General features: G+C 38.6%; 1 protein-coding gene across 6 annotated transcripts in view; it reads right to left on the reverse strand.

The window, feature by feature from the left end:
- CPNE4 (copine 4) overlaps nucleotides 1-13,451 on the reverse strand; it is a 752,097-nt gene that overhangs the window by 122,026 nt on the left and 616,620 nt on the right. For all 6 annotated transcript variants that reach the window (XM_054681026.2, XM_054681027.2, XM_054681028.2 and 3 more), the window contains one exon: nucleotides 11,742-11,831. In XM_054681026.2, coding sequence (XP_054537001.1) covers nucleotides 11,742-11,831 — 90 coding nt within the window. The remainder of the gene's footprint in view (nucleotides 1-11,741; nucleotides 11,832-13,451) is intronic.

The raw sequence follows: 13,451 nt of genomic DNA on the forward strand, positions 1-13,451 counted from the left end.
ACTCTTGAGTCTTTCAGTCATAACTGCTGACCAGAGTAAACACTCTCCAGACTCCTCATGTGCCCTTGCCTTGATTTTTCTATGCTCACCAAATAACATATTTTGGTTGCTAATTCTGCTTCAAAAGTATTCAGGTATCAGGAAAGAGGTTCCCTGTATGGAGCTTGATAATTATAGTTCTTGCCAAATTTATTTATTTATATTTTATTTATTTTTGTTTTTTGTAAATTACTATGTTGGCCTCCTGGCTTATGCATCTGCCTTTTGCTGTGAGTCAGTTCTTCCAGGTCCCACTAAGTCTGAGTGATTGGACGAAGCTGAGTTCCTGTACCAGCAAAGAAGCTGGAGACTAGACCCAGTGAGACAGGGGACCCTGACTGGAGCCATGCAGCACGAGTGGCCTCTGTAGGCAACATGAGGAGGCATCTCTCCATCTCTACCTGGTTTCTCTCTAAATTGCATGGGGTGGATGTGGGATTGATGATCATTCTAACTTTCTTCTCTTTACTGGAATTGTCCAAAAGTATTTATGCTCATTTTCAGTGAGCTCAGGTTCCCGAGAAAGAACAATTCACACACTCTCAGAGAGAAAATAATTCGTTTCTTATCAGGTCAGTCAATTTGCTCTATCTTGATATTTGTTTTGTGTGCTCCACACAAAGTCCTCCTGGCCTTCCTTAATCTTTTTGGGAAGTATAAACACTGCAGACAGGTGGGGTCTTACAGGCACCATATCTTTGAGGAGATGCTGATACCTCCTCCAGCTCCTGAGAAGGAGGGCCTATGGGATTGTTCTGCCAAGCATCTAAGAAAGGGTCATTTCCCTTTGCTTCAAGGACTCTTTCTTTATGAAAGCTGACCTTCTTCCTAAGAGACAGGTCTCTTCATGTTTTATTTGATGATTCTACTGACAATGCTTTCCAGAAAAAAAGCCCAGGATGGCTGCGGATTGTGATGTTTTCATCTTTTTCAAACAACATTCTGGTTTAATGTTTAAAATGTGGGAGAGAAGCTGGATGCCCTGCAGAAACTGACTCAATGAAAAGGCATCTTGGGATGTCAATCCAGTTTGTGAAAACCTTCCGGTTGACAAGGCTAGGTTAAAAACAACATTTCCAAATGTGCAAAAATGAAAATTGAGATCTTGAGGCAACTTTTTCAGTTTCTGTGTGAACAAAGTAGTGGAATAAACTATAGAGTAACTCATATTAAAAATGTTTTAAACTAAATAAACAATCAAGTAAGAGCAACCAGCATAACCAGTGTTACCAGAACACAGCATTATTTAAACAGAGTAGTGAGTCCTGTCAATTTGAATAATGACACAAAATTGCACTGGGGGATTCTCAGAATTTCTACTCAGAATAATCCTTCCCTTCATCATTAAGCAACTTTATCCACGTCCCGGTTTTCCCCAAGTATCTTCCCAGTAGCTGGTTAGCTATCCATTTTCAGTGCAGAAGGGGATGCAGATGGATTAAATAATGTGAGGAAACTGCTTCCAGTTGCAGCAATTGCAACTTATTTAGATGGACATTCTCTCTAGTAGGGAAATGTCCACCCAGATAATAAGAGGGCTACCTCTTTACTTTCAACTAGAGACCTCATCAGGGCACTGAATAGCATTCATCTGATACTTTTAGTTTTAGACTTGCAAAGTGTTTTCCAAAGATGACTTTTTCAAAAACATTTTTTAAAAAAATCAAAGACAGAGCATGACCATGGACAATTTTTTCAATAAAACAGTTTGGCCAGGTTGTACCATCTCTTTTGGCCTCTTCCCTCATAATGGTTGGGCAAGGAAGGACCGTACCCTTTGCATGCAAGGGTTTCCAAAAGGGAGGAATTTGGGAGTCAGAAAGAATCGCTTAGGAGCTGCCATACCCTCATCCCAGATTGCTGAGAGAACAAGAGCCATTATAGGTAAGGTATGCCAGCTTTAGGCAGGCATTAAATACTCTGTAGTACAATAATGTCAGGCAGTTGTTTCACAAGGAGTAGGTTCAAAGTCATGTTAACAGGAAGAAGGCTTTTTCTAAATTTAATTTTTGTTGTGGTAAAAGATACATAACATAAAATTTGCCATTTATTTTTAAATTTACAGCTCTGTGGCATTAAGTATATTCATATTGTATTTCAACGATTACCACCATCTTTGTCCAGAACTTTTCTGTTTTCCCCACTGAAACACTAACTCCCAAGATTCTTTTTAATGTAAGATCAGTTTATATGGTTTCTTGGAAACAAACAAGCAAACTAGCACTTGCTTTGGCAAGGTAGGCTCTCTTTTTAGATATTAAGGAAATCAGATCTAATTTTCACTAATGAAAAAGTTATTTTGACATTGAAGCACCTAGTGTTGACCCCATTTGTACAACAGCCCATTTCTTCCAATTTGGAGTCACTAAAGACTAGGCAGAGGAGGGGTCCCATTAGCATCATAGGCTTGACACATGAAGGGGCAGAATTTTCTCCTTGGTGGATGGGAAGGATGATGTGTTTTGAAGAAAAGGGGATGGGATACCAGAATGGGAGGACTGAAAATAAGAAGGAGGCTTGAAGAGAAAGAGAGGAGAGGTTGGGAAAGAATTGCTTTGGCCACATGTGGGTAGTGGCTACTCTTTTGAACAGTACAGATACAGAATATTTCCATCATCATGGAAAGTTTTATTGGACTTTAGGTTCTGGTATGGAGTTTAGGTTCCAGAGTCATGAAGACTTGATCCTTTCAATGCCACTGACTAGCTCTGTGAATTTAGGCTAGTTATTTAATCTTTGTTAGTCTCAGTTTTCCCATTTGCAAAATGAGGATAATAAGAGTGTCTCCCTGTGGAAGAGCCAGCCAATTCACCAAAAATCTGTTTCCTTCTATTTCTAGGCATCCTACTAGGCCACATTTCCTGGTTTCTCTTGCCATTTACTGTGGCTATGTGACTGAGTTCTACCCATTGGAATATAGGCAGCAATGCTAGATGTTGTTTTCAGCTAAAACTTTTAGAGAGAGGCCTCTTCATATTTTTTCCCCTTTTTCCTGATGGATACAAACAAAAATTAGTCCCTAAGATATGGATGAGCCACAAGACAGAAGCAACCTGAGTTACTGGATTACTTCATGAAGGAGAGGCAAACATTGATATAAAAGTTTTACCTTTGATTGTTATGTAAGCAAGAAATTAACTTCTATTACACAGGGGCTCTTTGTTACTGCAGCATTGCTTAACCTAGAACAATTACAGGGTTCAATGAGAAAATTTAATCAAAGTGCCCATCACAATGTCTGGTACCTGGTAAGTGCTCAGTAAATATTAGCTGTTTTTTAAATACTGAAGAGCACAAATTATAGAGCAGGAGAGACCCAGGTTTAAACTAAAGCGGTGTAAACTAAGCTCTGTAATTATAAGCAATTTGCGAAAATACAGGTTCTTAATTTCCTCACCTGTAATATAAGATGATAATGTTAATGAAAAGAAAGAATTATTAAAGTTGAAAGAATATGTAGTTTTTCTCTCAATTCAGAAGCCTGCATGACTTAACACTATTTGAGCTGGCTACTGCTTTTTCACGCTGCAGTATTGATTTCCGATTTCAGTAGAGGCAGCCTGCTGTACTCAGGGGGTGCCATTTAGTTAAGTGGACTCAAGAATTCCTGTGCTATAGCTGATCCAATATAGAGACACCTCCATGAGTCTGCAATCAGGTAAGTTCCAGGACATTTAGGCAGACTGAACTATTGACAGGCACAAAATCAGCAGCTCTTGAGTCCAGAAGGCCATAAAGAAAGCACTTGAATCTGACCAGATCTCCAGAAAACTCAAGAGGACCATGAGCTATCCAAGGATTTTTTTTTTCCTGTTACAAATATAAGGCACATAGAGAGGACGGTGAAATTGCTTTCAATTGCCTAGAAATGCCAGGTTCTTTGTTGCAGGTGTTTCCAACAATACTGAACATAGCAGTGGACTCCTCAATTCCAACTGCCTGTGTTTTGCACCAATAATCGTGAAATGTTGATGTAATTCATATCTAATGATTAAAGCCCTTTCTATGGGTTTGGGGGAATTATGGGGCTGAATTGGGATCAATGCCAAGGATTCAGATCTGGGGGTTGGAACTTGTCTTTTCCTTTCCAAGCAGTAAGAGCTAGAAGGTTTGCTAGAAAAAAATCAGCTTGAAACAGAAAGAAAACAAACATGCAATTAATTCTAAAAGATTAGAGGCAAAATAAGAGGCAAGTAGGGACCCAGGGGTTAAGAGTCACATGAGGCTGGGAATAAAGGGGGAAGTTCCGAGGCAAACTCTATGAATGGACTCAAATCCATTTGGCAGTAGTGTGTCAGTCTGGCTCAGAGAGGCCAAAGCAAAGACAGTGAATTTGTGGAGAAAATACAATTTCAATTGAAGATGGCCTGGTCACACATGAAATAAGAAAGATATGAATAGTTGGATGTAATCAAAAAACAGGTGTTAAGGATTTCTTATAGGAGGAAGAACAGAATGTATCCATACACATACACATATACATATACACTCAGCCTCACAGTAAGGCATCAGAAACCGTGCTGAACTACATAAGGGTGGTACCTGTAGTGAGTCAGCTAGGTTTGGAGAATCAGTAGAAAGACAGTATTTCTCTTTTTGCAATCTATCCATTTGACAAAGGTCTAATATCTGGAATCTATAAGGAACTTAAACAAATTTACAAGAAAAAAACAACCCCATCAAAACTGGGTGAAGGATATGAACAGGCACTTCTCCAAAGAAGACATTTATGCAGCCAAAAAACATATGAAGAAAAGCTCATCATCACTGGTCATTAGAGAAATACAAATCAAAACCACAATGAGATACCATCTCACACCAGTTAGAATGTTGATTATTAAAAAGTCGGGAAACAACAGATGCTGGTGAGGCTTGGAGAAATAGGAACACTTTTACACTGTTGGTGGGAGTGTAAATTAGTTCAACCATTGTGGAAGACAGTGTGGTGATTCCTCAAGGATCTAGAACCAGAAATACCATTTGACCCAGCAATCCTATTACAGGTATATACCCAAAGGATTATAAATCATTCTACTATAAAGACACATGCACACGTATGTTTATCACAGTACTATTTATAATAGCAAAGACTTGGAACCAACCCAAATGCCCATTAATGATAGACTGGATAAAGAAAATGTGGCACATATACACCATGGAATACTATGTAGCCATAAAGAAGAATGAGTTCATGTCCTTTGCAGGGACATGGATGAAGCGGGAAGCCATCATCCTCAGCAAACTAACACATGAACAGAAAACCAAACACCACATGTTCTCACTCATAAGTCGGAGTGGAAAAATGAGAAGACATGGACACAGGGAGGGGAACATCATACATCGGGGCCTGTCAGGGGGTGGGAGGCAAGGGGAGGGAGAGCATCAGGACAAATACCTAATGCATGTGGGACTGAAAACCCAGATGATAGGTTGATAAATGCAGCAAACCACCATAGCCCATGTATACCTACATAACAAACCTACACATTTTGCACATGTATCCTAGAACTTAAAGTAAAAAAACGTAAATTAAAAAAAATAATAAAGTAAAAAACTTAAAGGAAAAAAAAAGACAGTATTTCTCAATGTGTGTTTGGCAAATGGCCTGTACCAGCATTGTTTATGAAAATTGTTAAAATGAAGACTCCAGGACCACTGAGTGTGGGATTCTGATTTAACAGAGCACTTTTCTGATTGTCCAGGAATCCAGCTTTGGGGGTATCAGAAGGCAACTCAAGAACATGGCTGTTTTAAATCAACCAGGCATGGCAGCCTAAGATGGACGGCGCAAAGAACAAGCGAGATGAATCATGGGTGAAATGTCATTCAGGGGTTGCTTTAGACTTGTATTTGGGCCTCCTTTCACCCCTTAGTGGGTTCCTGGGTCTTACTCCCTTCTACTTTGACTTTGGGGACCTGCTTCTTCTTCTCTTCTGCCATTTCCTTTACTGCACCATGGGCTCAGTTAATAACCTGGGCCTCTCTCCTACATAAGGCATGGGGGCGAATTGATCCAGAACAACTGGTGCTATCACCTTAGTTTTCCCCTTCAAGGCAAATAGCTCCTATCAACCATACTCTGATGATGCTTGATGAACTTTGTGTAGGGGAAAGTATCCATGTTACTTGTGTGGTTTGGAAATTAGAGAAAGAGATAGAAAATGGCCCCATAATACATGTGATTAAATGGTCTCAGGTTGCTTATATGGTGTTTGTCAAGATTGTTCTGGCAAGACAGTTTTCCACAGTGCTAGGCATAATTGGGTTGTGAATAAATACTTGCTGATAGTACCCTCTCACCATTTTCTTCTCTAAGAACACCCTCTGGAAGAATCTATTCTGAACATCAACATTGCCTCCTAAAGAATATGTTCTGGGTATTAACAATATGTTGATCAAATCAAATAAAATGATTAATGCCATATTTCCTAGAATCTAAGAGGTACGTATTTCTGGGAGAGTAATTTATTTTCTTATAAATCATACATTGATAAGTAAGCATTGTGTTATAGTTTTATTGAGAGACTTTCCTTTAGTGTCTCAGACCTTATGAAATGTTACATATAGACAAATCTTCTGTTAAATATTAGCATAATGGTAAATAAATCATTCTGGTTGAAAAGGTCAAGAAATAGGCTTATCAGGATGATTTCTTTTCTAATAAGTATAATACAATAAAATAGAGGCAGTGCAATCTGATTAAAACAACATTGAATTTGATGTTTAACAACATGGGTTTTTGAGTCTCAGTTTCCTCATCTGTAAAATGAAGATAATGGAACCTACCTCACAATGTGGTTAGAAGTAAATGAAATTATGATATTTATAAGGGCCTTATAAACTCTAATATGCTTTAGAAATAATATATATTGAGTCTATCCTAGAATATGGCATGTCTAGGATGCCATAGAAAGTAGTAGTGTAATGCCTTTATGCAGTTCAGAAGACATTTTAGCATGTTGTGGTGTTATCTCTTGGGTTACCATAACTAGTAAAAATATGATCTGAATATTTAAGGTATTTAATTGTATTGAATATCATAGGTAATTAAGGCTCAGTAGACACGGCTGAGAAAGCACTGAGTGTTTGATACCTTTAGAGTTACATTAGAAAATGAATCCCAGCCAGGTGCATTGGCTCACGCATGTAATCCCAGCACTTTAGAAGGCTGAGGGAGAGGACTGCTTGAGCCCAGGAGTTTGAGACCAGCCTGGGCAACATAGCAAGACTCTGTCTCTACAGAAAAATTAATCTCTGCCAGAATTAATGGGGAAACACTATAGAATTTTCTACTATGTTAATGAATAAGACAAGGAGGCCCTCTACCTCCACTGCCATCTATCACATTGAGGGTATTAGAAGAAAAAAAGGGGTAAGGATAAAAACTATCTCCATTTTCAAGTAGTATGATTATATATTTGGAAAAAAACATGCTGGGCACCTATAATCCCAGCACTTTGGGAGACCATGGTGGGCAGATCACTTGAGGTCAGGTGTTTGAGACCAGCCTGGCCAACATGGTGAAACCCTGTCTCTACTAAAAATGTAAAAATTAGCTGGGTATGGTGGCACACGCCTGTAATCATAGCTACTCAGGAGGCCAAGGCAGGGAAATCACTTGAACCTGGGAGGCAGAGGTTGTAGTGAGCCTAGATTGCGCCACTGCGCTCCAGCCTGGGCAACAGAGCAAGAGTCCATCTCAAAAACAAACAAACAAACAAACAAAAAACAGAAAGAAAAGAGAAAAAGAAAGTTAATGGGAAAATCACTATAAACAATAAGAGAACAAATATTAAAGAAAAAATTCGATGACCTTCATTTATGCAAACAATAGAGGTTCTAAGAGGTACATAGAAAATAAGAGAAAAAATATTAAGCACTCCTGCAAAACACAAAAGGAGACTTGAATGAATGAAAAGACATGCCATATTCTAGGATAGGAAGATTCAATATTATAAAGAGAAAATTCTGCCTAATTCACAAGTTAAATGCAATCTCAATAAAATATTATCAAGTTTTGGGTTTTTTTCTGGTATTAGATAAGTTGTTTATAAAGCTCAATGAAAAAAACAGGTAAAATATCCAGGAAAACCCTTAAGAAGGCAAGGAATACGGAAGTGGGTATGGCTAGCTGTACCAGGTATTAAAATATGCTACAAAACGTAGCATACAAAATATGCTACAAAATGAAGGTAAAAGGTAGAAGAGACAGGAATGGAAGTTAATCTTTTCTGAATATGCCCTGTTTTGCAGTTTTGACTTTGGAACCATGTAAACATTTAATATAATTATAAGGCAAAATTAAATTTGAAAAAATATCTAAAAATTGAAAACAAAATGAAACAAATGAACCTGACTGTTCCATGGGCTATAGGTCCACAGAGACCTTAAATACTATGGAGAGGAATGATTTTGAGAGACATTAAAATATGGCTCTGCATCCATAGAAATATATATGTAATGAAGAAAAAGAATTGTAAAATTTCAAAATTGATTTAGGTCAAGAATTCATTCCAGAAAGCAAGGACGTTATTAAGCAAGGACGTTACTAAGTTTATATCAAAAGAATTCAAGAGCCAACTTGAAGAAGATTTTATTGGCCAAATATGGGACAACTTAAGATTTCAAAGGAATTATAATAACTGAAATAGATGGAAACACTGAAATATATTTAAAAAATCCATAAATTCTTAATAATACTGGGGCATTCTTGCCAGAAAACAGACCCTGAAATCTGATCAAGTTCTAAATATGCATTTATAGGAAACACAGAATGTGAGAAATGCTATGGGACAAACCAGCCAGGTTTCTTCACTAAGTAAATTACAGGGGGAAAAAAAAAAGGGGAGCGAGAACGAACTGATTAAAGGAGGCTTCAGAGACATCTCAGTCAAATACAGTGCTTAGACCTTGTTTAAATCTTAAACAAATAGAAATAATTGTTTAATAAACGAGAGACTCTGGCAAACATAAACAATGGCAGAATATTTGGTGGCATTAAGGAAGTATAGTTAGCATTCTTAAGAATAATGTTTTATAGTTTTATTAATGGAAAGATTTATTATCTGTTAGCAATGTTAGCAATACATACTGAAGTATTTTCTGATGAGATGACAAGATGTTTGGGATAGGAACACAGTGTGACTTTCACTGGCACTTTTGCCTTCATGGGCCCCCTTTAACACAACAGATTTTCATGGACCCTAAAAAGTTCGTTGCTTTCTGATGCAAGAAAAAAAAATTAGAATATTTTAGTTAATCTTACGTGTTCATTCTCTTCTTCTGATTTTGAAAGAAATTAAAACATTTTCATAGGTTCTTGAGGAGTTTAACAAGGCTCCCAGGTGACTCTAATGTATAATAAGTTTGATGTACTATACCAGTGGTTCTTAACTGGCAGTGATTTTACACTCTAGAGAACATTTGGCAATGTCTGAATACACTTTTGATTTTCAGACTGACACAGGCAGCAGGGTGTGTGAGTGTGTATGTGACGGGGGTGAAATACTACTGGCATCTAGTAGCTAGGGTTGCTGTTAAGGATCCCACAGGCACAGGACAGCTCCCCACAGGAAAATCCAAACGTCAATAGTGCATGTGTGGAGAAACCCTGATCCTTCTCTCCCCCCTCCCTTCCTTCCTTTTTCTTTCCTTTCTTCTTTTTTTCCTTCTTTTCCTGTATTCTTCCTTCTCACATTCTTTCTTTCTCTCCTCTATCATCTATCAATCAATCATCTATTTCCTTACCTCCTACTTATTTCTCTACAGGCAGCAGAGCACTCAGAAAGCCACAAAGTGTTCCTTTTCTGCATTTTTATTTATTCAATTACAGATGACCCTCTCCTTTTATCCTCCTCATAAAAAGTTTAATGACTCCTCATAAAAAGTAGATATATGGCTAAAGGAGGTATTATTTTATTTCTGGCCAAAGAGGGTCATTTACCTCCCTGGGAATAGGAGGGTGCTACTCAACGTGTAAGTGATAATTGCCATCCTATGCCTGAAGTCACAGCTCTTGGCCATTCTGCATAGGAGCTTCCACATGAAGGACCAAATAGCCAGGAATCCTGATTTTGGCTTGAAGGTTTCCAGTGGGGTTGAGGCTTGAAATATCTCAGTTCTTACAGAGATACCAGGTGCAACTCTGAGTTGCTCCTCAAGAACATGGAAGTGAACATGTCTGCTAAGAGTTCAACTGCAAAGCTCATACAGAATGGATTTAAGCAAAGACATATAAAGCAACCTTAAAGAGCTTGGGATTAACCAATCAGATGGGATTCTAACCTGACAGATCATATCAATGAACCAAAAAATTGTATCTGTCAGAAGGTTTGTGGGGCAAAAGTAGTGAGGAAAATGTAAAACGACTAAGGCAAACATCATCAGTGTCCAGCTACCCAGCTAACACTTTCCACGGGATTAGTTGTCCTGAGAAGTCAACATGAATGTTTAGTCTGCCTGATGGGCAGTAGAGGTGGGCACTCCTGGTTTTCAGAGTCTGAAGCCATTAACTGTCTCAGTTACCCAGTTCTGATTTCAGGCAATAACAGCAACCTTCTGATGATTGTCTTCTCTGTGGTTTGCCCACAAGAAAATGCCCTGGTGAAGCTGATATTACTGCTTGATGGTTGTGTTTTTCACTGAACATTAATCAATTGGCCTTTTAGTTTATAGGCACCAGTCTCCAGTAAATTTGCTTAGTTATCCTTAATTGGTTGAATCACCTCCGGGCCATTGACAACAAGGAACGTCTAGACTTTCAAGGTAGAGGAAAGGCCAGAGCATGGCCTATAAAAACATCTCCTGAAATCTGCTTCTGGCGTTCAGCCTACTGTCTTCCTTTGGTGACTTTGAATGCATATTTTCTTCCAACTTTTACATTCCCAAGGTGCTCAGAAAGCCTTCGTGATAGATTGAAAAAGTGGCCACGATACTTTGGAGCTTCTTCCACCAAGAGATGTAGTCTATCTCCTTACCTTTTAAATCTGTAATGACCATGTGACTTGCTTTGACCTAGACTGTGGAGGAAGTGACCTGTGTGAGTTCTGAGCCTAGGCCCTAAAGAGGTCTTATGGGGCTCTGTTCTTGCATTCTTAGAACCCTAAGTTCACTGTGTGTGTTAGTCCAAGCTGGCCTGGGGATGATGAGAGCCATATGGCCCCACCCCTCCTCTCATTCCAGACCACAGCCAGCCAACCTCCAGAAGCAGAACCACCCTCCTCTTGGGTAGCTGACCACAAATGCCTGAGAAAGTCCAGGCAAGATCAACAGAAGAATCACCTAGATTAGTTCATCCCAGCTTGTCAGTACTCAGAATCATAAGCTAAATAAATGCTTCTAGTTCTAAGCTACTAAATTTTGCATTATTCTGTTATATAACAGTAGATAATTGATATGACACTATTTTCATTTTAATAACTCTCATTTATAACCTGAATTTATTGCCATGGTTTTGTCTTTCAGAAGACATGGGTTTTGCCTGTTGATATAACATAATTGGAATTGATTTTGGGCTTTCACATAAGCTTCAATGGCTCTAGAAGAAGAAATAGCCCTTGTTTCTTCCATCAAGATGCTAAAAGATGAGAGGGTTGGGTACAGTGTAAAGAAAATTTGGGGTTTGTCAATATTATTTTGAAAAGAAATAGGAAGATTAAATACTTTTTAAAAAAAATCACATTTCTTGGACACAGATTTCTGACCTTTAGCCGGCGGTCTGGGTCTCCGCTGCATAGAGAATTTACAGATACTTTGAATGATTTCCAGGCTGGGCTTAAGTTATTCATCACAACCTGGGAAAAGAAAGAGAGGAGTGGTGAGTGGGGGAGAAATGCTTGACATTTTCACATTTCCACATTAAAACTGCTTGAGAAACCATTGTGATGCTTATGAAAAGAACAATAGCCTGGAAGAGGTGCCTTAATAAAAACTTGATGTAGTAAATCTTTTAAGGGTACCCACTAAGCAGGTCATTATGCACAGAACTCCTGTGGTCACTGTCCTGTCTGTTGTTTCATGAATAATGCCAATAATATTTTCCAGCATGTGGATGCTGAGAATGATCCCTTCTATATCAAAAGGAGTTGAAATTAAGGATAGGGCTGCCTTTGCCCATTGATAGAGAATTCTCAGTTCTGTAGGATTGTCAGTCTTACGGTATAAATTCTCTTCTCTTGGGGTCAGCAAAGGTAAAGACTCTTACTGGGGTGAAGGGTATAGCAAGACAACTCTGCTGCTAAATAATTGGATGGTCTGGTAATCTGTGACCTTGAGTCACATCAGATTGCAAGTCAGAAGAAAAGTTTCTAGAAGAAAAATCCCAGGACCATACTTATACTAGCTTATCACCAACTCAATTAGAATATCCTGGAAAGGCGTGACAAGGCAGATCTTAAGATTATAAACTATATCTATAACATAGGGAAACCCTTTTAAAACCACTTTACTAATCACAAACTTGGCTAATCCTGGCCTAAGAATCTATATGAGTCAAATCTTATCTTGCCATAACTATGGTTCAAATAATTCAATTTGGTTCAGAATGTATGAGTAGCTGCTCTGTGCCTAGCATTGTACTGTGTACTTGAGGGCAGGGATTCCCAAAGTGTGGTTCCTGGACCAGCAGGAGCTGTATCACCTGGAAACTTCTTAAAAACACAAATTTCTAGTCCCCACCCAGAACTACTGACAGACACTCTGGAGGTGGGTCTCCTGGGTGATTCTGAGGCACAGAGTTTCAGAACCACTGCTCTAGGGGATATACAAATAAAGTTAAATGGAATTCTGTCATATTGATTTTTCTACTTAGGAAGTCTTTAGTTAGTGGAAATCTTGGAATTTTTTTTTTTTTTTTTTGAGATGGATTTTTGCTTTTGTTGCCCAGGCTGTAGTGCAATGGTGCAATCTTGGCTCACTACAACCTCTCCTGCATCAGCCTCCCAAGTGGCTGGGATTACAGGCATGTGCCACCACACCCAGCTAATTTTGTATTTTTAGTAGAGACAGGGTTTCTCCATGTTGGTCAGGCTGGTCTTGAACTACTGACCTCGGGTGATCCGCCCACCTCGGCCTCCTAGAGTGCTGGGATTACAAGCGTGAGCCACAGCACCCGACCTAGAATTTGTTTTTTAATTAATTATCTATCCAAATAACATAATTATTTTATAAGTGATTCCCTCTTCCACGGGATTCCTTAATATAACTAGATCCTAGACTCATTGTTAAATTTCTTCTAATGCATTGAAGTGGAGAAATAATGTTTCTGTGTGACTTTGTCATGTGTTCTAGTACTCTTAGGATGATTAAAATGATAGCAAGAAGGAGCATTAGGTAAAAAATTGTTTGGGTTAAAATAAATTTCCCAACTTTATATGAAAATGCTAAAAAGTGAAGATGTCTCATGCAACAGTTTT

Source organism: Pan troglodytes, chromosome 2, assembly GCF_028858775.2.
Source record: "Pan troglodytes isolate AG18354 chromosome 2, NHGRI_mPanTro3-v2.0_pri, whole genome shotgun sequence".
Classification (NCBI taxonomy): domain Eukaryota; kingdom Metazoa; phylum Chordata; class Mammalia; order Primates; family Hominidae; genus Pan; species Pan troglodytes.